Below are 27,671 nucleotides of genomic sequence, written 5' to 3'. Positions count from 1 at the left end.
CAAAAGAATCCAAAAGAAGGGGATGTCTGGATCCCTCACTTTAAGTCTTCTGTGAATGGAGAGTGAGGCTTGACTCCGTTTCCCCATTTTGTAAACAGGACTGAAGATATTGGGAGGTTTGGAGAGTTTGGATGCTTAACTCACTCTTTTGATACTTGTGTTGCGTCTGCGGCGAAAGCAGGAGGGTAAGCAGCGCCTCTCCGATTTGATCGTAGGTGAACTGGGAGTGACCACAGGAGATCCCTGCTTTCTGTGAATCATAAAGAGAAGAGTCACACTTGACACGTAACAATTTTGGAAATGTAACTATTACATCACCAGCTTATTAATAGGCTTGTGATTAATATTTTCACTTTATTAGAAATGTATTATATTTTGTATAAACTATATCCTATTGCATTCAGTCATTCTTCTTGGTTTTTTAATTGTCATTTATTTTCCTCCTTTTTCTTTATTATTTAACATTACGTATTAGGAGTTTAGATGCAAAACCCTCTTAAGTGCGTCTGATATGTTTTCTTGTAAATTATCATTTTTTATCAGGCTCTTATGCAGTGGTTGACCGATATGGTTTTTTTTAATGGCCGATACCGATATTAGGTAAGCTGTATGGCCGATATGAGGCAGATATAACACAAACGTTATTACAGTAAACAGAAAATTGGTGAAACTATATAAACATTTGTTATGCATAACATTTATGAATATAACATTTTAAAGTACTTAAAACATATTTACAAGACATAATTAATGTGGATCTGGCATCTCACGGTACTGTTTGAATACGTGTGTTAAACTAGTGTGGTGTTGTGTGTGACACAAAATAACGTCATGTTAAAAAGTGAATAATGATTGGTCATTTTACAGTCTGTCAGACTTTGGCTTTTACATTGAATGACACTGAGTGTCTTTTCATTACAAACAACAAATTTAAGTAATAAAGAAATTTACTGGCCGATTTAAAAGATTTATCAGCCGATGCAGATAATATAAAAAAATCCAAATATCGACCTCTGCAATATATTAGTCTATAACTACTCTTATGTGTAGGGAGAGGCATCGGGGGCCTCGGTTTTTTGAGCCAAATGGATTTTGCATGCACCTCAAAATCAAAGAAGCGTGTTTGTCTTTTAATCTGTTTTATATGCAAAATATTATTAATTCTGTGCTGCATTCTTGTCACAGATTTTTGCCATTTTGATAGTGTTTTTTTTTTGATCGTGTTAATTTATTCAGGCGGCAGGCGCTGCAGACAGCGCAGGCGCAGACGTCATCAACGTCTGAGCGCGCTCACCAGCTCTTTGCCGTTGCTGGTGCATTTTGCTATCTGAGGAATTAAAACAACACTCACAACATTTCCAAACCCCAGTACGGTAATTAACCTCCTCTGTGTAGAAAATGTATGGTTTAAAATGTGACCGTCTCGACGTTATATTAGTAGATTTCTAGATTCATCTTGGTACAACGCCAAAGTTCGCCAGAGTTCACGGGGGCGCGGAATCACAAATGCTCACATATGAGGTAAAATTGAATGCAAAAATCCGTTTCTCTAATAATTTTATCTAAACATATTTTTTTAATCGTTATTGAACATTAAACTCAGTCACGTGGCTATAGCTTATTTAATTTTCGTTGTTTATATACGTTATGGATCTAAAATGACATGAATTTTATAGGATAATGAAGTTGTTGTGCAAAATGCATTAATGACACAATTAAACAAGTCATGTATCAAAACGTGCAAAACATGCCGTTTCAGATGTAAATATGATGTAATATGTGTATTTTTTCCGATTGAATAGTATTTGATATGAAAGTTAGTCAATACTATTATTTTGGAGGTTTTTGCATGAAGGCAGGGACGCTCACATTTTTAGAAATGTAACTTAAGTGCCATGGAAAAGACTGAAATCGTTTCATGTCTCTATAAGCACAAATTTCTGTGAGCTTTAAAAATGAAAAAATTGGTGCATGACGCCCCTGTGTTTAGGTTCAATAATTTCATATTTTAATGGAGAAAAAAATATTGGCGTTTAGCGGCTTTTGACCTCCTCATATGCTGTCATTATTTTAAATGTTATGGTTATAAGATTTGACATTCAGCCTTTGAGATGTATCTATATTTTTATATATATTTAAAAACAACATTGTCTCATTTTCCTATCTGTCTACCAATAGCTAATAAATTGTAGCCTGCGTCCCAGTTCGCCTACTTATACTGTATGTACTGTTTTGTTATGGGAAAGTACATCTAAATGTCTTGAATGACATGAGCCATAGTTAATCTAATTTCAACTACTATTTAGTACTGATAATATACAAATTTGAATGCAGGGGTGGTCCACTACTATGCCTAAATCCCATTAATTTCCCCATAAACTTTTGGATTATCACCAAAAATAAGATGTGTTTAACAAAAGTTTAACATTTACACGTTTTGTCCAACAAATAAATATTTACAGATGAACACATCTTTAACTTTTAGGAATTTTGAAGTCTAAATGCGTTTACTAGAAATAAAAAAGCTAATTTATACTTCAGAATTCATAAAAGTTGTGTGATCTAATTAACTGGACAAAACGTGCAAGTGTCATGAACTTTTGTTAAACACAGAGCTTATTTTTTGCGATAATCCAAAAGTCTATGGGAAAAATAAATAGGCTTTGTAGAAAGGGGACATAATATTGCAGAATGATCCAAATTTGACTTGCAGTGTGTGTGTATTGTGTGGGTGAATGTAAATCTCACCTTGCGGCTGCAGCTGCGGCTGCTGCTTCTTTATTGCGCAACTGACGCATTATACGCAGCATGCGATATACCTGACGCAGCGTCATCTCCGGGGCATGGCAGGCCAGTCGTGGAGGGGTCCTTCGGGGTCCTCCATAAGGTAGTAGAGACATGTAATCTCCACCATACCCCCTCCCAAAAATCTGGACACTTCTGATTCCATAGCAAGATGCACACTATGAAAAAAGATAGAAATATAATATAAGTGTTAAATTATGGGATATCCAGTAACAGGATGATTCGCCAGCATTGAAGACCGTTTGATAACAAATCTTTCACCGAGCTATTCGTTTACAACCCCTTCGAACCAAAAAGATGATTAATTAACTATATGCTGAGGAACCAAAGCCTTCAGACACACACACACCCATCCTATTCAACAAGCCTGAAGACACACAGATTATTTTACTTGACACCTGATCGGCCTCTAAGTTACAGACATGATACATCCACACCAATATCACGAAGAGAACTTGACCCAGTCAGCAACAAACCAAACTTAATCCAAACTAACTGACAATAACTTTCAGTGTGTTAAGTTTTTAAACAGCATCATTCCTGCAAATTCAGTATTTCATTTATAAATTAAATGTTTCAGCTTCTCCAAACTCCTTTGTGTGAACATGCAAACATGCATGATGTCAACATCCTTAATACAAAAATAAGATGGAGAAATATATAATTTATCATCTTTATCAATATCATCAAAACGCATTAACCAACCAAACAACTCTTAAAATACTCACCGGCACCACAGTAGCCATAATAACCAACCCAGCAATTTTGTCCAAAGGGATGCTGCAGAATTAGTGCAACTTCTACCCGCCTACACCGAGTATACAACTCTTATACCACTTGTTTATCCAGGTACCACAAGATGTAGCCAATCACTAGGCACCAAACAGCGCAGTTTCGCCCCCTAACTGTGACATCATCAGGTGATGTCAGATCTTCTTTACAGCCTCTGCCTCAAACTGGACATAACAATGGGCCAAAGGGGGTCTCACATTTCAGCTTCTCAGCAGCAGTGACATGCACTTAATTATCACGCTACTTTTGTCTCTGGTGGATAAATTTAGAGTCTCGTAGGAGGGAACAAAGGAACGTTCTGAGCGTGACAGGTGCCATAAGATGGTGCACGTGAACCTCGGGTTGAAGCTTTGTGTGGCTTAGAGACATAAATTAAAGTTACTGACAATTACGTTACAATAAGGCTGTTGTGGGTTACATGTTTGTGCAGTAGAGAATTGAACACAGAAGTTTCATTCAAACCAGGTGAAATGATTATGTTGGCCAGTCAACAAACATGGAGCGCAACAATGGCATTCATAAACTCTACACACTTCATCTATGGTGGCACAACTGCGCAAATACGAGCGCATGCCACCAAACACTACATTAACCGCATTATTGTTGCCTTGTTTAGCAGTTGTCAATGGCACAAAAGCCCAAGCATTGTTATTCTCGACCTCAAAGACAGGCCATACTAGACCTGCAACATACGTTACATAGAAAATATGACTTTAAATCACTATTCAAATCAGATATCTGCAAATTTTGTTGAGAGGAATTTGAAGTAATGATAACATTCCTATCCTCAGAGTTAAACCAAGCTTTATCATTCACATTCATACACAAGCATTGTTTATAATGTATACTGTATTGTTTATCTAAAACATTTTACTACATAAAAAATATGCACTATTGTTTGTTCGTTGTTTAATATCGAGAGCAGAATTCTCTGAGTCCTCTGTTAACTTATTTCTTTATCTCATCTAAGGCAGGACATTAGTATAACTCAGCACCATAAAATACAAAGCTGCAATAAATCTCTTAGTAACCACCGGTGCAAACTCCAACACCACTAAACGTCTTTCCTGTTTGGCAGCTCCTCCCATCATTCTGTCGAGTATGCTACAGTTTACACGTACAGTATTACTTTATTAAAGGTGTGAAAAGTTTAATATTGGTTACTTTACAATTCATAGAATTATTTTTTCATTTTTATAATCAGGGAATTTCGAACATGATTTTATTTTAATTATAGTGAAACAACATGTAAACAACATTTTAAATGAGTGTAAATTGATCTCTTCAAAAAGGTTTGTAGTGTCAAACCTGTTTATTTACTCGACAATACTGCCACCATGAGACGAAACTAAAAAGCCCCCACCAACAAACTTCAACTGAGCCCAAGACTGCAGGAATTGGCGTGGACGTTAAAAGTAAAACTAAGAAGTTTTGAATGATTAAATACTAGTTAACCCTACTGAAAAAAAGCTTATGCTGGTCTTATCTGGTCTCCAGCTTGGTTTTTGCTGGTTTTGCTGGTGTAGCAATAAGGTCCCTGCTGAAAAAAACAATAAAACCATTACAGAAAATTCTAATGGTTTTATTGGTTTTATTGGGAATATGTATTGATTCTAATGGAATATGCCCCAAAACACACTACAGTGTATTGTTTTTTGTTGGTCTCTAATGGTATGTATTGGTTTTATGTATTGGTTCTGTGTATTGGTTCTAATGGAATATGGCCCAAAACACACTACAGTGTTGTGGTTTTAATGGTAAAAGCTAATGGTTCCTATTGGTATTTTAATGGAAACCATTAGAATTTTCTTTAATGGTTCTATTGTTTTTTTCAGCAGGGGTGGTCTAGCTGTGTTTTGGTCTATTTTTAAGCTGGACTTAGCTGGTCAGGCTAGAAGACCAGCTGACCCACCAGCTTGATCAGCTTTGCCAGGCTGGGAGCCAGCTTAAACCAGCTACTGCCACCTAAACCCAGCTTGCAGCTGGATATTTCATTAGGGAAATATTAAGTAATAAAACTTTGGATAGTTTTAGACCACTTAATTTTTATTGAAATTTGAAACCATGTAACATTGGCTTTCATTGGTTAATAATCACTGTCCTATTTAAATGTTTTTCTTTTTCCTCTTTTTGTTTTGTTGTTTGTTCAACGGTGTGTGTTTTGTGACATCACAATGCCATTCAACGTGAAGCACGTGCAAATAACCCGCAAAAACAAACAATTACACTTTAGGGCTTGACATGAAGTCTTGTTTATATTCAATTACAATTTCAACAGGTCATTTTGTCCTTAATGAAACAAAAATTAAATCAGACCAGCTTTCTATAGAAAGTACCTGGGCAGGGGTCCTTACTGAAAAATCCAGCTAAGACCACCATAGGTTGTATAAACATAGCCGTGATTTAAGAATGAGTATGACTAACTAATTAGTTAGGGCTAATCAGTTAGGGTCTTTTTATTTGGATTAACCTCCTGACCTGGTGTGTCCACATACGTGGACATCAAATTTTTTGTTGTTTGCACCATAATACATAATTTTGTATAACTGGAATTTGTTGTACACAAACACGGACAATTACACTGCTTCAAGTTCAAAGAAAAATATTTGGGTATTATATTTATTGGTGTTTCCTAACCCCAAATAGGTGGAAGAAATCTAAAATGCAAACCAAACCCAAGCTCAGGTCTTAGGAGGTTAAATTAGACCAATCTACCTTTCTATGTAGCATCCTTAAAACAGTGATCAGTCTTGAAGAAAAAAAATAGAGCTGGGCATAGATTAATCTAGATTAATCTCATGCAAAATAAAAGTCATTTTTTGCATAATATATGAGTTTGTGCTCTGTATAATTATTATGTATGTATGTATTTAAGAAACGTTTATATGTGTGTGTGTATATATATATATATATATATATATATATATATATATATATATATTATATATATTCTAAATTATATATAAATAAAAAACGATATTTAAAAAAAATTCTTAAATATGTGTATATATGTATGTGTGTGTGTTTAAATATACATTTACACACATCACAAACTCATATATTATGCAAAAAAGTACTTTTATTTTGTATGAGATTAATCTAGATTATTGCCCAGTCCTAAAAAATGTATGACTAACTTTTAAGACTTATTTACGCAATCGGCCACTTAGCTGTGTTTTGGTCACTTTTTAAGCTGGTCTAGCTGGACTTAGCTAGTCAGACTGGAAGACCAACTGACCCACCAGCTTGCCAGGCTGGAAGGACCAGCTACTGCCACTTTAAACCAGCTACTAGCATAGCTAGTCTTAGCTAGATTTTTCAGTAAAGGGGTGTGATGTCCATAGTTAAAAAAAACAACATAAAATAAACACACCAATAAAATAATAAACAAATTCATACAGAATTATATTACTATTTATATAAATGACAGCTTGTATGAAAACTAATTATAACCAATTATGAAACGTATAACTTTAATGTTAGTAAAAACAATTTAAACGCCAGATCAGTCTGTCTAATACTACTACTACTAATAATAATTCTTATAATAAAGACAACAATAAAACTAACACAGTAAAATAAATAAATAAACTTTCATTGACTAAACTCACGTCTCACAATTCCATGAATCTCTATTGACAGCCAATTTGAGGCGCACCCTATGTGCAAACACAACCAGAGGTTTATGTCATGTCCACCGCCCACAAAGGGGGTGGGGGGTACACAGCAAGTATCGATATAGTTTAAGTTTACACAGTGTACACACAGTTAAATTTTAACACAAATATTAATGAAATAAAACACCAGACAGATTTTACGTGCAATGTAAACACAAAAAACATACACGCGGTATTAATAATATTGTAAAACTTTAACCACTTGTTGGTGCAACAGGTGCTCAGAAAGAGCGACAGCCCCTGCGTCATGAATAATTCACGATAAGCTAATGAGCGGGCTGGCTATGAACTCAGCTCAGACGCGAAGTTGAAGGACAGTAGTTTTAGTCACTAGTCAACAAGCACAGGGTAAAGTCAGTGGGGGTCCCACCTGCTTGCTTTCTCGTTTCGCTGTTTTACCGTGGATGCCCCCCGAATGAAAAGTCAAATGTCGCCTTCGCCTCGCTTTTTCTCGCCAAATGAGGTAGCCAAGCACTGCACCAAGGACTCGTGCTGGGTGCTGGTAGGGACGCGCGTGTACGATGTGACGGGCTTCCTTCGGATGCACCCGGGCGGAGAGGCGCTCATTCTCCGCCGCTCTGGCAAGGACATCAGCCCGGAGCTAAACGGTCCACCGCACAGGCACTCGGAAAACGCCCGGAGATGGCTGGAGCAGTACTACATCGGCGAAATCGACAGAGACTGCACAGATGAAGACATGGAGGTACGTAGAAATACACGCAGAAAGTCGCTCGAACCGTCACTTATGAGGAAGTTAACCTCTATGCGAGGTCACATCGCAAGATGTCAGGCTTCGGTTCAGGAACTGTGGTAGCCTACACAGAAAAGTTTCACTTAACTGTAAATCTTAAAATTTTACGTTCATAGATAACGGTCAACATTAAAATGATTTTGAATTCGAAAGGCGCGAATGTTCATTTTAAATCTTTTTTTTTTAACGCGCTCGTGGCGATGGATTTTGAGACCCAGACGCCCGGATTAGATTCAAAACAGCAATATTTTGGCAGTAGGTATATATTTCAGGGTTCTTATTAGATAAACATGCCTCGTGTCTGTGTTTGCCTCTCATCTGTCATTCCCTGAGGAACAGGTGGGGGAGGACCAGTATCTCACCTTCCAGTTTCACCGTTATATATAATTGTCATTTTATTATTATGTTGCACATATTGTAACGTTAAAAACGCTGTAAAGTGTTGACATTATTTTATTGGTACTTTGCTAATATTTAATATTTTGAGGTAATGCTTGATCTGAGCTTGAAGGGTGGATATTTTTGAATGTAAGAGGTGTGTGTGACAGTCAAACCGGTCTGTCTTGTCTAAGCAGTGACACTCAGGCATGACCCACAACACAAGTTTCATGAAGTTTCACGAAATATCATCTTGAGATTTTCATGACCACTTTCCATTTTTAATGATGAGTTTTCCACCCAGTAGTGTTTGCTGTCATGTCATCTGCCATTTAATTCATGCATTGTATAAAAAATGAGGCTATATATATATATACCCAATCAACCTCCTTTGCTTGAGGAAAATGAAGGGTTTCATGATTATTCATGAAATTTTCATCAATCTGTTGCTGTACACTGTTTGTAAGTGCCTTACAATACACGTCTGTATATAATATTTTATTTCTTTTTATTGCCAGTTTAGTTCCACTTTCCTCTGCCGGTTATAGTACAGCTTTTGTCTGGCCAAACAGATAAAACAAAGTCATTAATGATTGCTTAACTCTTGATTCTGTAATCTTTTGAGTATGTTTGTTCCAATACGGTACAGTTGTTTGTGTGGATTTGTTACCCATTTCAAATTTTGGCCCATATTCGTTGCTGAGTCTAATAGGATGGTTTCCTATTAAGCATTTAAGGGACCTCTTGATATCTTGAAGTCTTTGCTTAGCAATGATTGCAGTGTAAATATACTCTGATCTGTTTAATAGTGTGAGAATTTGGGCGGCCCTTGACCACTGAACTCAAAGCTTTGGCATGAGGTGATGCGTCTGATTTATATTACATCACTGTTAATCTTTACAGTGTTTCACAAGAACATTTTAACCCCCATGTAATAAAAAGTGCTGTAGGTTTTATTTTAAAAATCATTTAAGGCTTTTAGATTTGGGATGGTTTTAGTTGTTTGGTCAGCAAACTGGTGCATAATTTTTGGGGGATAGTTCACCCAAAAAATTAAAATTCTGTCATCATTTACTCACAGGTTTGTTACAAACCTGTATAAATATCTTTGTTCTGCTGAACATAAAGGAAGATATTCTGAACAATGTAATCCACCAGTTATTGAGCACCATAGTATTTAACTTTTCTACTATGGTAGTCAATGGTGCTCCTGTTTTCTGCTTGATTATAAATGTCTTTCTTTGTGTTGAGCAGAACAAAAACATTACACAGGTTTGGAAGATTTTTAATTTTTGTGTGAACTATCCATTAAAGGGGACGTATCATGAAAATCTGACTTTTTCCATGTTTAAGTGCTACATTTGGGTCTGCAATGCTTGTATCAATCTAGAAAATGTAAAAAAGATCAACCCAGTAACTTAGTTTTGGTAAACCATTCTCTGCAAGCATGTGAAAAAATAGCTCATTGAAATTTGGCTCCCCTTGTGATGTCAGAAGGGGAAATTCCACCCCTTAATCTGCACTATTCAACCACGGCACTGCCATCTAGTGCAGAGATTTTTGCTCATTTGCATTTAAAAGGACACACCCCAAAAAAATTTGCTCACACCTACAAAGTGGCAATTTTATCATGTTATAATAAATTATCTATATGAGATTTTGAGCTAGAACTTCACGTACTCTAGGGACACAAAAAATGTATTTGACATCTTAAAAAAAGGTTTTGCAGAAATAAAATCCTTAATAGTTTTTGTATTTCCATTCACAAGTATGATTCTTGTGCATAACAGCTTTTAGGTCGATGCTTTGCATATAATCATAAATTGAAACTAATTAAGTAATTTTACTAATTTTCTCTGTAGAGCGACGTTGGGGTTTATATGATGGGATTTCTAAACGTTTAGGGGCACTTTCCCGGACAGGGCTTATCCTAGTCCCAAGGTGCGTTCCATTCGACAGGGTCCCTACAGAGTGTTCACTGCTCCCTACTCCCTGAGCACGGTATATCAGTTGAAGTGGACTTCACTGACAATAACCGCTCATTTGGAACGGCCTGCAAACGTCATCAAAGAAAGTCAACGACGGGGTCGCACAGATTGATATAACATAAATATATATAGGACTACATTCATATTTTAATTTTTATTTACTATCACATTTAAAACATGTAAAGTATACAGTAAAAAACATTGAGTACTATGTAATGAAAAACGTATGTTTATTATACACTTTAATTGACTGTTGCTGCTATTACTTGACTATTAACAGAATTGAAGCCCTGCTGTAACTGTCATGCAAATATGAAAGTAAACTTTCATTTGGTTAACTATGTGTATTTATGTGTTTTTAAACGATTGTCATATAATTGCATAGCGGTCTGACCGTTCCGACGGGTGATCACGTGATGCGCACAATGACAGTTGGGTGATTATCGCTCTCCACTTCCTGTGAAGTGATGTATCAATGTTCCCTGATTCCCTATGCCGTGCGCAGTGCCCTTCGAACTGAACATGTTCGTTCCCTTCGGATTGGAATCTCACTTAAGATGGCGGAATACCCTGTGAAGTCCACTTCGCAGTCCACTTACATGCAAAAACATGCGCTATTCGCCTCAAACGCATCTTTGCCCAAGTTGAAAATATTCAACTCGAGTGAAAAATTCGCATGACACGTAGTTAAATCCCGCGAGTAATCTAGAGCGAGTAACGCGATGCCCCGCGTTTGGTGTGTATGTAGCATAATGCCTATTTATGTTTGATTTTATTTATATGTTGATTACTGTATATTAATCCTGGCTGTCACCCTTAAAGAAAAGAAAACATTGCTTGAAAATCATTGTGAGTCTATACTGAAACAGAAGGCCTACTAAACAAGCTCAGCCTACAAAACCAGCTTGGTTCAATGCCGTTTAATCATTCCCATCATCTTTTATCAGCCTTTATTATTCATTGCTTTTTGAACCAGCCTCTCCCTAAGAACTCGATGGCTCCCACTAAGACACTAAGAAGAATGACTCAGATGTTTGTCACACATTTAAACATAGAGTACCGTCAAACTCGCTAGACCTGCTGTGAAGTTTTCGAACTTGGAGATATTCGTAGTATTAACAGCTAATACGTTGGAAGGACAATCTCAGGCCTTAGGCACTGGGGTTCGTCTGTCTCTTGCTTCTTATTGATCACTTGAAAAACCAGCTTGACTTGTTGGCCTGGTGCAAGAGCTGCACAGCTTTTATTCGCGCAAATCTCGAGAGTATGACAACATAACTGACATTTATGCAGTGTAAAAAAATGCAGCATGAAGTTAAAACAACTTCAACGTAGTATTTTAGGTTTTGACCTGTGAATAGTTGACATAACTTATAAAAACCAGTTGAAGCTGTTTAACTTAACTTTTAAGGTAAAGTAGCATAAAAATCAATGCGTTTTTTATTTAGTTTTTTTTTTAGTGCAATGTCACAACAAAAAGGTAAAATGTCAATGAGGTTCTGCGTCATGTGTCAAATAAATGAAGAAATTGATGACGATGTTGTTGCTAGATAGATTGACTTCATCTATATTAGTAAGCTCATAAATCACTGTTGTAAACCAAGGTGTCAGTGACTCTGTACAGGGGTGAAAGGATAAAGGCTTTTTCTCACATGGTCCATATTCATGCTTCTTCAGTGACATCACTGAACGTGCTTAATGGCATGTCACTTAGCGTTACACAAAACGCACTATATGCTGCTCATGCCCAGAAGTTCACATACAGTCAGTGAAATCTATATTAATTATAGATTTTTGTAAGAATTATGGTTAGTTTTTTATGTAATGTATCTAAATGGTTTGTCCAAATGGTTTGTCCATATATGACCCTATACCATGGGTTGAAACAACCCATCATTTTGTCTACCTGTATCACTTTGTATTGGACCAATAAAAATCCTTAGATTACTATCTTTTGATAAGAAGTTCTTGGTGTACAGTTTTACAACCTTGGGTGTGCATTATTTTCGAATAATTTAACTTCATCAATTATTTCTTATGTATAAAACGTTTTTACAAATGTTGTGCACTGTAACATGGCTCTTGAACAATAATTCATGACTTTTAAAGGCGATGTAGACCCAAAAATTTATTTCCATCATCATTTACGTACTCTCATGCCATTCCAAACCCAGATGAGATTTCTTTCTTTTACAAAATAATTCATGCAAAGCGTTAGCTATTGACAGACTGGTTGACTTTCACTTTCATTGTGTTGAAAAAAAATGCAGGAATTTCAAGTTTCTCATCTTAAGGAAGAAAGGCACATGGGTTTGAAACAGAATAAGTAAGTCAATAATTGACGACGAACCGTTGAATTATTCGAAAACAATACACATCCAAGCTGCAACCGCTTGTACCACGGTTACCAGACATTTCTTTGGTGTTTTTTAAGGCATACCTGTGATTCATTTCTCAACCAATCAGAATAAAGCATTAACTGCCTTGTGGTATAATGGTGAATAACAGTGGCGCCCGCTGACTTCTTTTTTCGAGGGCGCTCGATATATTGCATAATCAGCCAAAGTCTGCATATTTATGCGGGGCTGCATTTTTTTCCAAATACGACGCACTTTCGCCGCATTAATTACATATTTCCACGCACAAAATATGCGGGGCTTGCATGATTTCATAATCTCCGCATTTTTGTTGCAAAAAGTCACATATTTATTGCAGCTTTTGCACGTTTCCGCAGTTTTTGCAAGTTCCGCAATTTTCGCAAATTCCCGCAATTCCATTGCATAAATTGCATAAATATTCCGCATATTCCATCGCATTTTTAAGAAAACGCGCCGCAAAATCAAGGACTTTTGGCCCGCAACAATCACAAAAAAACTCTGCGTTTTTCTGGAATGACTGTTAAGGGAGTATCTTGTGTTATTTCGTGAACGTGAGCGTCTCTTTTATCATAAACAGTTTAGACGCGTGTGCAGTAGGCACTTCTTTTGACAAAACACGTGATGCACGTGGTTCACATGACGCAACAAACACATATTTTGAAAACACAAGGAACACACATGACACTCCGAGCACTAATTTTGAATTTGCACCCCTCAGATGAGCAGTCACGAGCCGCCACTGGTGAATAAATAATGATAGGTTTATCAATTTCTATAAAAGAACCATTTTTGGTTCCAAAAAGAATCTTTCAGTCAAAGGTTCTTTAAATAACCATTTCTTTCATACATTTTTATAATCTAAAGACCCTTTTAAGAAAGGTTTTCTTTATGGAACCATGGTTCTTCTGTGGCATCTTGAAGCAACTTTATTTTTAAAAGTGTTCATTTTAAAAGTTAGCGCGGAAACACATGTTGAGGATTTCAATCGGTCTGGCTGGTTGCTCGATGAGATTTTGAGAAGAATGTATGAAGGCCGAAGCATGTGTCTCCCAGCTTCTGGAATGCTTTTCTCCGAGGATATGAATTCTCCTTCAATAGCCTTTTTGTTTGCTAATTCACAAAGAACCATGCCAGCGTTTACCAAAGGGCCATCTCTGTTGTGAATGCTGAATACAGTAAAATTCCTTTATTAATTTCATCTCGTGATCCTGCGAGGACCTCACGTTGAAACTGTGAGGTTTATGCAGAGCCTAAAACTAAAAAATTGAAGATGAACAGCTATCCTCAGGTGTAGTAAATGTTTACTGCGGGATGCTACACCAATAGGGACAGCCTCGGTACTTTAGTGCTCTAGTGTCATCAAACCTCATCAATTTGCAACCGTACATACTCTCTCCCCAAGGAGGTTAGGTCTGACTGCTGGATCACACCTTGGGAGCAGGTGAAACGGGATTGGGACGTTATACAGTATGCTTGGGGCCAAAGGTCTAGTCTTAGCAGATGCTCAGAGGTTAGACTTTCATGTAGGTCACTTTTATAGATTATGACAGAGCAGAAAGGCAGATGGTTTGGTCCCTGAAGTAACTAAAGTTTGCTTGCTCATTAATTGCATCAAGTAGGGTTCCCAAGAGAGAGGAGTACCTGGGTACAGGACTCATAAGGCTACAGTCACCAGGAGACACTTGAAGCCATGGTTTTGTGTGGAACCTTGGGACACGGAAAAGCTATCGCTGGCTAATGTAGTAAAGTACAGACACGGTAGTTGAATGGAGTTTTTTGTGGATTTGTAGGCTGTAGGACTCACTAATGCTTATTTCAGTTTTATGGGAACTTCGTTGTGTAAACCGAATCAGTGCGATTCATTTGTCATATGGGTTGCGTAAGAAAAATTACGCCATTGAAGTTCAGCAGGTTTGTTGCTGATATTGCTACAAACACGATTCACATTGATTTTCATCATACAAATTCAAGTAAATCATTTGCATTGTTTATGTTGGATTTTATTGCACATAGTAAATTTTCGAATAGGCACCAGCCTTATCAATATCTTGATTCGTACTATATGTTGATCTTCAACTGTGACAAGCTGAAATCTGTGCAATGCGTTAAAAAGATACAAGCCTAAACCAGTTTGACCAGTGAAGGGTACGTTAGTAAGAACCAGGTGGTGTAATTCTTCAAGGAACTCAATAAAGCACCCTTTGTAGGACCTCGGGGTAAAGCAAACCTCCAGGTTTTCCAGCAGGTTCTATGCAACAGGTTCATCCAGTAGAGAAGAAAGAACCTCATTTGTCAGACTTGTCAGAAGAAAAGACATATTAACGCTGGAAAGTAGAAGGAAAAACGCATATTGATTGAACAGGATGTCACACCAGTCCTCTGTTTACACAAGAACTCCTATCTTTTGAAAAAATGCCTTTTAGATATCATTGTTTTTACAAACGCTTATCTCATAACATTTCTCATCACGGATTGTTTGCTGTTATATAACATATCTTCCTCTTTTAATGGAAATGATGACCTTTATTTCACCTGCTTTGAGTATCGGCATTCATTTATTGTCAAATAAAATTCAATGTAATGTTGTCACCTTAATTTCAATGCTTTTTGTGCCAGAATTTACAGTAAATAATCGTCTGGTACACATTTTCCATCTGAATAATATAGGGGGCTACACTGCCAGGCTGTCACTGGGGCAGTACCCTTTAAAAAGGCCCTAATATTTACCATTTAGGTATGGATGTGTATACATTTATTACCAATATGTACATTTGAGGTACTAATATGAACTTTTTAGGTGCACTTTTTGAAAGGGTGCTGACCCAGTGACAGCTAACAGCCAACGGATTCACAATTACTTTGCTTTTTGATGCTGATATTACACTATAAAAAGGATTTGGTGGGTTCACCTTAAAAAAAGTAAGTTACCTGGTTGCCATAAACTTTGAGTTGATTTGACCTAAAATATTAGTTGATTCAAAAGAGTTAAATAGTTGAATTAGCTTAAAATGTTAAGGCAACCAGGTAACTTACTTTTTTTAAGCTGAACCAACAATTTTTTACAGTGTAATACCATTATGAAGTAATCATTTACCTGACCATAGGTGTGTTTGGCCATTTTTTAACCAAAAATACAAAAAAATTAACTGGTTCAGGGTTAATTTTTACCACTATTGGTTTGGATTATAGCAGTGCACTGCAAAAAATGACTTTCTTTCTTAGTATTTTTGTCTTGGTTTCAGTACAAATATATACAAATTCTTAAATTAAGATGTATTGTCTTGATGAACAAAATGACCTAAGAAAATTAGACTAGTTTTTAGACCAAAAATATACAATTCAAGTGAATTTGGGTTTAAAACCAGCAAAAAATTAAGAAATATTTGTTTAAGGAAAAAAGTAAACTTATTTCAATAATTTATTTATTTAATTTATTTGCTTGTTTTAAGCAGAGATTTACTTAAAGCCAAGGGTCACTCCACTTTTTTTGAAAATATGGTAATTTTCCCTGTTTTGGAGTTTGGCGCTACCACTTTTAGCATAGCTTAGCATAATCCATTGAATCTGATTAGACCATTAGCATCGCGCTAAAAAATAACCAAAGAGTTTCTATATTCTTCCTATTTAAAACTTCTTTTGTAGTTACATTGTGTACTAAGACCGACGGAAAATTAAAAGTTGTGATTTTCTAGGCCGATATGGCTAGGACTATACTCTCATTCTGGCGTAATAATCAATGAATTTGCTGCTGTAACATGGCTGCAGGAGGCGCACTGCCGAAAATAGTCCCCTTGGTATCTTTCAATAGCATGGGGACTATTTTTGGCTGCTGCATAATATCATTGCGCCTCCTGCAACCATGTTACGGCAGCAAAGTCCTTGATTATTACATAGGAATATAGGAAAAATATCGAAACTCTTTGGTTATTTTTTGCGCAATGCTACTGGTCTAATCAGATTCAATGGATTATGCTAAGCTATGCTAAAAGTGGTAGCGCCAGACTCGGAGATCGGCTGAAAATCAAATATTTAACTCTAGGGGAGCTGGAAAATGAGCATATTTTCAAAAAAAGTGGTGTCCTTTTAAATTTTATATTTTTTGTCCAAAAACTTTTTTGATTTCTTAGGTCATTTTTCGCATCAAAAAAAATCTTAAATTGAATTTTTTTTTAGATATTTCTACTGAAAACAAGACAAAAATAATAAGTAAAAAAGTTTGCAGTGTGTTAATTTAACACTGTAGGTTGTGCTTCTAACAGTGTACTTTTGATTAGTATTGTAACTAACCGACTAGGTGGTGGTGAGTAAATGGTGTGGAGAATTGCAAGCGAAGTTTCCCAACAACTGTTGAGAAATTTGATGAGGGTAAAGCTACAAGCTAAAGTGCAGCGTGTACCTGGGCCAAAATGCAAGTAAAACACGGAAAATCTGTGAACTTTGTTTTCCGACGTGGTCTTCTGCCTTTGTGTGGATTTCTAATCTACTTGATCGTTGGTATGAAGCTCTCCACATGTGAAGCTGATCCGTTTACGATGGCTCATGTGTGTAAACTGCGAGTGGAGGGACCTTTGCACCCTTGTTTTGAAGGGAAGGGCTCACACTGTTGTAGATTTGCATCTTTTAAGCTTCGCTAAAACATTTTCTTCACATTCTAATCTTTGCGTGCCCGTAAGGATGATTTACTGGCTATATGTTAAGGCCCATAGGTACTGTGATAGTAAGCACGTTTAGTACGATTCTACCCATCCCCACATTCCGGCTAACCCCAGGATTGTGAAACGTTGATTGTAACTATGACCTGGTGAATGAGGAAAGGAATGGAGGGTGAGAAAGAGAAAATACTTGTAAGAAGATTTCCAGTATCTGACTCGACAGGTTCTGCCAGTTTCCCTGGTGATGTGACTTGCCAACCACCAACATCCCTGTTTAAAGTGAGAGTAGACGCGTCTCGGTCCCGCCTACATTTTCCAGAGCAACAGGTCTGGGATCAGTTTCGTCATTGTGTACGTGCAGGAGAACAGCGAATACCTGATCCCGCACCAGCTATATAGGGATACATTGGATAGGAAAGATAATGGCAAAGATTGTTTTATCAGTCCCAGTGCATATAACACACATACTAGAAGGTACAAAGTTGGGGCAGTACCTTTTCAGAAAGTACACTTTTGTACCTAAAAGCTGCATATTGATTGAATTTTTGAAGAATAATTTTTCATATAATGAATGTAAATAGGGATGGGATAGTGCATATAAACCCACTTTTATAGTACATTTTTTTGTGCTTTTTTTAGAGCTCTACACACCTCCAGCCGCTATTCGTTTCTGTTTAAAAGCAAATAGTAACTAGGATTTGATCTTCAAAATGTTCACTGATAAGTGAAAGTCATGCCAGTTTGTAAATAATAAGTCATGAATTACACATGCTTTCTCATTTTTAGGTGGACTGTTCCGTTCAAAACCAGTTTAAGCCACAACTTTTCACTTTAGCACAGTTTCGAAGAATCACTGAACACTTGACAATGAACTTTAGGTTGTCAAGTGAGTCACTTTTGGGTAAAACTCTGAATATCACATGTCAAATGTTTTACATTGTCCCCAAATCAGTACCAGTTCACTTGCTGACAGCTTATAATGGTCCCATAGTTACCCCTTCTTATCAGGATCAGTCCGTCCAACTGCGTATCCTGGCACTGATTGGATAAAAGTTAATCATTGATTCGGAAGAACCCTCAAGGGTCATGTGACCCCTTTACCCTGATCACTGTTGGAAAGGGGTGAGGTAATGTGTCAAAGCATTTTTTTTCTAAGCTAGCCTAGCATCAAGCTTGTTTGACATATTTTGTATGAAACGACAAACATTACTGTTTCGTTTTACCTTTACTATGGTTTCTGTGGTGTATTTAATATTTATTGACCACAAAATACCCATAGCAAACCCAAGCAGAATTAATTGGTCATTTATCATCTTTTCCATTATCATTTTAGTCGATGCCAATGTGAACTTTGGACATTGCACCTACCAGAAAGCCCTGCTTGGCAACCACTGACTCACCATAGGCTTGGCCAGCCAGTGACACCTAAACAAACGATTCGTTATTTAAGCATTATGGCAACAATCGCTCACATTGAAGTAGCCAAATTAGCGTCTAAAGATGATGCATACCTCCTCCCATACCTTGGTAATAATAAATCAATTATTGAACGAGACAACAGATGTCTTCTGTTTACTTCTACTTAACTTTAAGCAAGGGTGTGTTTTCTGCCGGTATGCGGCCATAATTAACTTGACGTTGTCCCATGAATCGATTCTTGCTTCTCTAAACATAGTGTAACAATGCTTCTAAAGCAAAAAAATACAATAGACTAGATACTAGGACTGCATGATATTTAAAGAATGCGATGTGTTTAATAACTTATATGATATGGTAATGCTCAAAGCTTAATTCATTTGAACTATATTAAGATAAATTTGAAAATTGAAATGATGTAACCAACATACATGGTACTCATGCACACACAGACATTAACATTCACGTTGCAGTCTCTCTGTTATCCACCTCAACTTAAAAGTTTGACTATACACAATTTGGTGAAGTATTGAAAACATTAAAAGAAAACACCACTGTTTTTCAATATTTTATTACCGTATGTTCTTACCTCAACTTAGACAGATTGATAAATACCTATCTTTATTCAATGCATGCATTTAATCTTTCTACAGCGCTTCGTGAAGGTGTTAGCATTTAGCCTAGCCCCATTCATTCCTTAGGATCCAAACAACAGGGATGAATATAGAAGCCACCAAACACTTCCATGGTTTCCCTATTTAAAGACTGTTACATGAGTAGTTGCACAACTAAATATGGTGGCACAAAATAAAATGTGCCGAGGTCGGAGTGCTACAAACTAAGTGTTCTTCCGTCATACAATTATAGTTCTAATTTTTTATCCGCTTAAAAATCACCGCATTTTGTTTTGTGCCACCATACTTACTCGTGTAACTACTCGTGTAACAGTCTTTAAATAGGGAAAACATGGAAGTGTTTGGTGGCTTCTAAATTCATCCCTGTTTGGATCCTAAGGAATGTATGGGGCTAGGCTAAATGCTAACACATTCACGACACGCTGTACAAAGATTAAGTGCACGCATTGAATAAAGATAGGTATGTATTATTTCATCTAAGTTGAGGTAAGAACATAGTAAAATATAAAAAAACGGTGGTGTTTTCCTTTAAATTATTGCAAAACGTTGAAATATGCATATTACTATTCGATATATTGCACAAGATACCCTTTTTAATTATAAAATGCATGTTGAGTTTTATGTCAATGACAGATTTTTACTTATCCCACCCTCTGGGCATTGGAGGAGTTTGGTTATGTGTAGGATTTATATACAGTAGAGCTGGTTAGGGTTCGAGGGGGTTGCAGATGGCCTCTGTGCCCTTTGGACGGGCTGAATGTATGTTTTCAACCCCCAACCATAGTCCAACACACTGCCAACCCTGTTTCCAACTGTACCAGTCTGAGCCTTCATCCTTTTCTCTTCTGTCTTTGTTCTCTCTGTCTCTCTCTCTCTCTCTCTCTCTCTCTCTCTCTCTAAATGTATCTGTGACTTTGTCATTCAGTGTCTTACTCCTCCATAAATGTGCTTATTGTTCACACAGAGGAATTCTTTTAGCTCGGATGCCAGTATTCACTACAACGCAGGCGTTTTATCTACCCATGTCATACTGAAGATAGTTTTGCATAATACACATGATACCAGTCTTATCAAGTGCTTCATTTTCATTAACAAAATGCGACTTAAAGGACAAGTTGGGTATTTTACACGCAAAGCCCTCTTTTCAGACCGTTCATGATGAAATAGAACGGCTTTGACTGAAATTTCGACACATGCGGGTGCCCCGAGAATCCTCGGGTGCCTGCTGCCTCACCTCCCACCTCTACAATGTGTGCGTAGGTGCACTGGAACAATCCTTCCTAAAATGCATTAAACATTCATTTGCAGGGACGTGGGGCTCATCGAGTGGTCGGGGGTGTTCACTGGTGTGCTCACACAAAAATCGCTGCAAAAGATGCTTTCTAACAGTTTTTTAGCATTCGTTGTAAACTTGTGGACCTATTTTTCCAAACGCCTCACACCCGTATATTCTTCCGTCGAGAGCTTAAATAATAGACACTCCAGCCCAGTTGGTGGCGATAATCTGCCTTTGCCAATTGCAAGAATACAAACGGGTTCCCGGCGCGGAGTAATACTGTACCTCACAGCACATCTAATACAAGTCAATGGAGTTTGGCAAAAACTACAATAAAACCGTTTGGAATGCGTCTTTTGCAGCGATTTTTGTGTGAGCATATCAGTGAACACCCCTGACCACTCTGTGTGTTTCACGTCTTTGTAAACGAAAGTTCAATGCATCCCAGGAAGGACCGTTCCTGTGCACCCACATAGCCACTATAGAGGTGGGAGGTGATACAAGAAACACCCGAAAATTCTCGGGGCAGCCGCATATGTCCTAATTTCAGTCAAAACTTCATCATAAACAATCTGAAAACAGGGCTTTAAGTGTAAAATACCAAACTTGTCCTTTAAAGTAGAATTTGCTGATTTTTTTACTTTTTTATGAAGGGGTCATATATTTACATTTTTGTGGTTGTTATAAAAAAAAATCAATGTGTTAGCTTAGAATTATATATAAGAAAATATATGTTTTCAGAAAAAAAGTTGCTGGGACGGTACTTTAAAAAAAAGTCCTGATAAGTCGCATTTAGGTACAGCTATGAACCTTTGAGGTACCAATACTGGTACCTCTCAGCTACCAATGTGCACTTTTTAGGTACAAAAGTGTACTTTCTAATAAGGTGATAACTTTTGTACCTTCATGTACCTGAGACATGAGAGTGTATGAGCTTTGGAGCAGTCCGTATTACAGATATATCAAGGTTATATTTTTAAAGATTGTTCTTTACATTATGTAGGATGAGTTTATATAAAAAAACAATAAATCAATGACTTCAGCTGGGTGTTCGCACACAGTGTCACGTATTGTTATTTTCAGTAACAAACAAAAACAGTGGTACTATTTTTGTCCCCACATTTTACATATAGTGTGTAATAGGGATCGACCGATATGGATTTTTTTCAGTGCCGATGCCGATTTTTGTTTCAACAGCCTTAGTCGATGACGATACAGGCTGCCAATTTTCTTGAGCCGACATTTGGAGCCGATACTACTTTTGCTCACTTAATTTACATCATAAAAATGACACAATGATGATGCCAAATGTTACAAGTCTCAATTTTAAAAAGTAACATTTATTGAACTTAAAAAACTATATTTAACAAATAGTAAAAACAGGTGAGGGTGCAAAGGAACCATGAACTTCGCTCTCCACAATGACGAGGAACTTGTCAGCAAAGGATATTAATTTCTAGCACTTTACTACTACAAATATATATATAGAGATAAGAAGTAAAAACCTGCTTTGTCCAGCTATGATCAGCTGTTAGGCCGAGCTTTCGATGTTGTCATGGAAAGGTTGGTTGTTTTTAGTCACATGCCCTGCAATCGCTTGCGGCTTCCTACACTCTGTCTATAAATAATGCACGAATAAACTATCGGCGAACACAGTAGCCACATATCGGCCGATGCAATACATAAAACTCGCAAAAATCGGCCCGATATATCGGCCGGCCGATATATCGGTCTATCACTAGTGTCTAAAAGTTCTTTTTTGTCACTCTTTTGGCATTTTTGGCCCAAGCCCTGATTCATTTTGACCCTGAGCTCTTTACAGTCTTGACATTACATGTATTTTAAACCCCAGGCCTGCTGATAAGTCTTGATCAATTGTCTTTTTAAGCACCTAAAGGTTTTGACTGTTGCACCTGGTACTTGACTGGCACATTTATTTTGTACATCACTTTATGTAAACTATGCTGTCATACCTTAAATTTCCTCTTTGCTTTTGCAGGTGTTTGCAACTTTAAAGTCTGTCGATTTTGCATACCACACCGGAAATCTATCCCGCTCAGTCTAATGAGTTATGCCTGCATTTTCATAAATTCCACTCGGCTGTTTATTTAGGTTTTTGCCAACATCATCCTGTCTTTTTCCTTCCCTTTTTTTTGTCTTGCACAAACGAGATATTACATTCTCTCCTGCCCACACGTCTTGCAAAACTGTTGACTGTTGCTCATGAAAGAGTTAACAGAAGACAAGTGCATGAAATCAATAACCGTGTGGTTCTTAAATTCACCGCAGAGTCAATATTAGTACATGGCCATCTAAAGGTGCAATGTGGAAGTTTTAGAAGGATCTCTTGACAGAAATGCAATATAATAGATAACTATATTATCAGTAGTGTATAAAGACCTTACATAATGAAAAACCCACACTTGACCTTTAACAAACATCAACATATGTTTACATTAAAGGCAAATATCAATATTCTAATTGAAATCAAATATTTACATTTGCTCACACTTAGACAGTCGTCTTCAGTTAAGAAGGAGCATTTCACAACTGGCAAGATGATATAAAACTATATAAAAAGAAATCAGATATAATGTATGAAAGAAATAAAAGTGGCATGTTGTGGGCTTCTTTGGACAGATACAAGAACATGCACACACAATTTGATTGGAGATTGTAGTTTTATTTAAATTTCCATTGTATGGTGAGTGTTGGTTATGTGGTTTTGAGGTATACAGTTCTGTAAACCCGTAGCCTTTTGGACACATTTGATGCAGTTTTCTTTGAGGTTTAAGTAGGGGGGTTTGAGTGCAGGCCAGATTGACCATAAATGAATTTGTTCACACGATAAAGTCACGGATATGAATGCATGAGCTTCAGTTTATTTTTCAGAAATCATTTGACTTTCAAAATAGGAGCAGTTTCTGTAAGATTGTAACTGGAGCAGTATTAACGCAATGTACTAAAGAAAGTCCTAAGTAAAGGGGACATATAATAAAAAATCAGACTTTTTCCAAGTTTAAGTGCTATAATTGGGTCCCCAGTGCTTCTATCAACCTAGAAAATGTGAAAAATATTAACCCAGTAACTTAGTTTTGGTAAACCATTCTCTGCAAGCATGTGATAAAATAGGTAATGGAAATTTGGCTCCCCTTGTCATGTCAGAAGGAGATAAAACCGCCCCTTAATCTGCACTATCCAACCACGTCTCTGCCAGTTATTGCAGAGATCAGCTCATTTGCATTTAAAAGGACACACCCAAAACGGCACATTTTTGCTCACACCTACAAAGTGGCAATTTTAAAGGCGGAGTCCATGATGTTTGAAAGCCAATATTGATATTTGAAATCACCTAAACAAACACGCCCCTACCCCAATAGAATCTGGACCTTCTGTTGATAGACCCGCCCCACACATACGCAACCCGGCATTTGATTTGATTTGATTGGCTATAAGTGTGTTTTGGTAGTCGGCCCGTCTCCTTTTCCAACGCGTTTTTCAAACATCGTGGACTCCGCCTTTAACATGCTATAATAAATTATCTACAGTGGATATAAAAAGTCTACACACCCCTGTTTAAATTGCATGTTTTTGTGATTTATAAAATGAAACCAAGATGAATCATTTTGGAACCTGTTCCAACTTAATTCCCTACTTTAAACCTATATATCAAAGTAAAAAACACCAAGAATAATTTTGTGGTGAAGAAATGGCAAGCAAAGCCGTACAATAACCAGGCTGCACAAGTGTGCACACCCCTTTACAATAGTGATTTTGGCAGTGTTCAGAAGCAAACAATCACATTTAGATATGTAAATATGAAGTAGTACATACCTGTCATCAATTAAAATAACTTTTTAACTATTAATGAAGTGTACCTGGTCCTAAAGGATTTTTTCTAAGTATCATCCCACTGAAAAAGCGATTGTCTGTGTAGAGCTTACTCAGCAGGTACATGATCCCATTGTTGAAAAATATCAATCCACAGAGGGTTAAAAACATTTCCAAGACCCTGAAGATACCATTGAGTACTGTAAAAACAATAATCCACAAGTGGAGAAAATATTGCACAACATTGACATTACTAAGACCAGGGCATCCACCTAAAATTTATGAGAAAACCAGAAAAAAAATGGTAAAGAAGGCTGCCGAGAGGCCTACAGCAACATTAAAAGAATTGTAACAATATCTGGCAAGTACTTTTTGCTCCCTACATGTGACAAAAATCTCCTGAATTCTTCATGTTTGGGCTATTAGCATTTTTATTCAAAAATATCATTAAGTCCATCTAAAGTTTGTAAAAACAAATATTTCTAAGTCCCAAATCCATGTGGAATAATGTATTATAGTCCATTGAGACCAAAGTTGAACTTGGGCTGTTATACCAAAATATATATTTGGTGCAATAAAACCCACATCACATCACCAAATGAACACCATGCCCACAATAAAGCATGAAGGTGACAGCATCATACTTTGTGGATGCTTTTCTTCGGCTGGAACTGGGGTTTTTAATTAGGGTGGATAGAATAATGAATAGCTACAAATACCCGTCAATTTTGGCCCAAAACCTAAAGGCTTCTGCCAAAACACTTAAAATGAAGAGAAATTTCACCTCACAGCATGACAATGACAGAAAGCACACCTCTAATCAACAAAGAAATTACTTCACCAAAATAAGATCAAGGTTTTGGAATGGCCCAGCAAGAGTCCGGATCTAAATCCCATCCAAAATCTATGGGGTGATCTGAAGAGGGCTGTGCACAGGAGACACCCAACCAATTTGAAAGATTTAAAATGCTTTTGCAAGGAAAAATGGCAAAATATTGCAAATTCAAAAAGTGTGAAATTGATTGACACATACCCATTAAGATTGAATGATGTAATAAAATCTAAAGGTGCTTAAACTAAGCTTTAGTTTAAGGGTGTGCACACTTATGCAACCTGGTTATTGTACAACTTTACTTGCCATTTTTTTTACCACAAAAGTTTTCTTATTGTTATTAACTTTAATATATAGGTTGGAAGTATGTTATCAAGTTGAAACAGGTTCTAAAACGATTCATCTTGTTTTCATTTTTTAAATCACAAAAACCTGCAATTTTAACAGGGGTGTGTAGACTTTTTATATCCACTGTATATGATATTTTAAGCTAAAACTTTACATATATACTCTGGGGACACCAAAGATTTATTTTACATCTTAAAAACGTCTTGTGAAATGTCCCCTTTAAGGCATTGAAAAGGGGTGAAAAGTTTTCCAAACTTTAGATTTGACAGATCCAAGTTGATATCTGTCCAGAATCCTATCACATGATCAAAATATCAAAACCAACATGTATATTTGTGCTAGTTTAACTTAAAAAATTAATTAATCAACTTGATTTTATAAGTTATGTCAACTTATCAAAACTTAAAATAGTTGGTTGACTTGCAACAAGTGTAGTCTTGTAACTCTTATATGTGAAATATGATTTTAAATCCTTTTATGGTTTTAAGATTTTTTTGACATTGGTATTACTAGTGTACATGTATTTTACAATAATACCACACTGTAAAAATTATTATTTTTAACCCATAATGGGTTAATATTGGACAGAACACATGCTGGGTTAAAAATGACATCATGTTGGGTTAAAATGACCCAATGTTGGGTTGTTCATGTATCTTTATTTCACTAGATTTTTATATAGATTTATATTTAAAAAAGTATATTTATATTTATATAATTATTCTTATTACTGCCTGTGCTGCTAATATATTTTTGTAAAGCTGTTTTGCTACAATATTGTGAAATGCACAGAATTACACTTTAACACTTGGACTAAATGCAATGCTTAAACAAAGTGATGTTTTAATAGCACCATTATAGTGTTTCACCTTTCACCTATAAACCTACAAATAGCATTCTTATATTTGCTCTGCATACTAGATGACACGAATCATTTTAGTATCACTAAATCCATTAAAGTTACTAAACTGCTACACATAAAATCTAAACCTGGTTTACGCTCCATCACCTCTCATTCTCCACAGAAGGGCGACACACATCTCGTGTCACATGTGCCGGACAGGATAAAACGTTTCTGAGCTATAAAGGCAAATGATTTGCTGTCTTTCACATTAACTTTGACCATGAACTCCAGAAGAATGTATAAATGAACTTCCTAGCAAACCGTAAAGTTGCGAAGTCAAGGATGTTTCGAAGTTTAGCGCAGACCAGATAGCATCATCCAACAGTTTCTAAATCTGTCTCCCATGTTTATGTACAACATACGATCTGTTTGCTTGAAATAACGTGATCAAGATAATCACATGTGTGTGCATGCCAGATGATATCATTTCATTCGACACAAGGTTTATAATCTGTGGATCTGCGTACTGTATTGTTTGAGATGCAGGTTTTAAGTTCTTGGATGGAGACTGTGCCTATAACTACCGCTGTTTGTTTCTGAATTCAATCCCGTGTGTATTGTCTCTAGTTGCTAGTTCGGTGTTTTTTGTTGGTGCATATTTACATACGTGTGGCATTTTTAGGGTGTAAAAATCCCTTACAACGTGATTTGTACTTTATCAGAGTTTACATCACAGTTTTATCAAGTGTGCTATTTCCTCTTTTTACTATTGGTTTGTCTGACTTTCTAGAATGATGATTGGCGTGGCACTTGGCGTTGTAAACGGTAAAATGCACCAGCAGGCACGTATGCATCCCGTGTGCTAGGTGTGTCTGGATACAATAAATCGTAATTACTCAGTGATTGTACTATAAACGGTATTTTTTTTTGCTTTTAGCGTGGAATGGATAGTATGTGTTAAGTGCTGAGAACAGAAACACGGACATGTTCAGAATGAAGTTTGACTGGTGTAAGTGTCAACAGCAGTAACCTTAAATAAATGCAAATGCGAATTCCTGTGTGATCGTG

At 36.7% G+C, this 27,671-nt stretch overlaps 1 protein-coding gene across 1 annotated transcript in view; it reads left to right on the top strand.

Annotated features, from left to right (window-relative positions):
* Positions 1–7,567: 7,567 nt before the first annotated feature.
* fa2h (fatty acid 2-hydroxylase) overlaps positions 7,568–27,671 on the top strand; it is a 30,468-nt gene continuing 10,364 nt past the window's right edge. The window contains exon 1 of the mRNA XM_055192577.2: positions 7,568–7,977. Coding sequence (XP_055048552.1) covers positions 7,690–7,977 — 288 coding nt within the window. The 5' untranslated portion in view covers positions 7,568–7,689. The remainder of the gene's footprint in view (positions 7,978–27,671) is intronic.

The sequence above is a fragment of the Misgurnus anguillicaudatus genome, chromosome 6 (assembly GCF_027580225.2).
Source record: "Misgurnus anguillicaudatus chromosome 6, ASM2758022v2, whole genome shotgun sequence".
NCBI lineage: Eukaryota > Metazoa > Chordata > Actinopteri > Cypriniformes > Cobitidae > Misgurnus > Misgurnus anguillicaudatus.
This window is presented reverse-complemented; position numbering and strand designations above follow the sequence as displayed.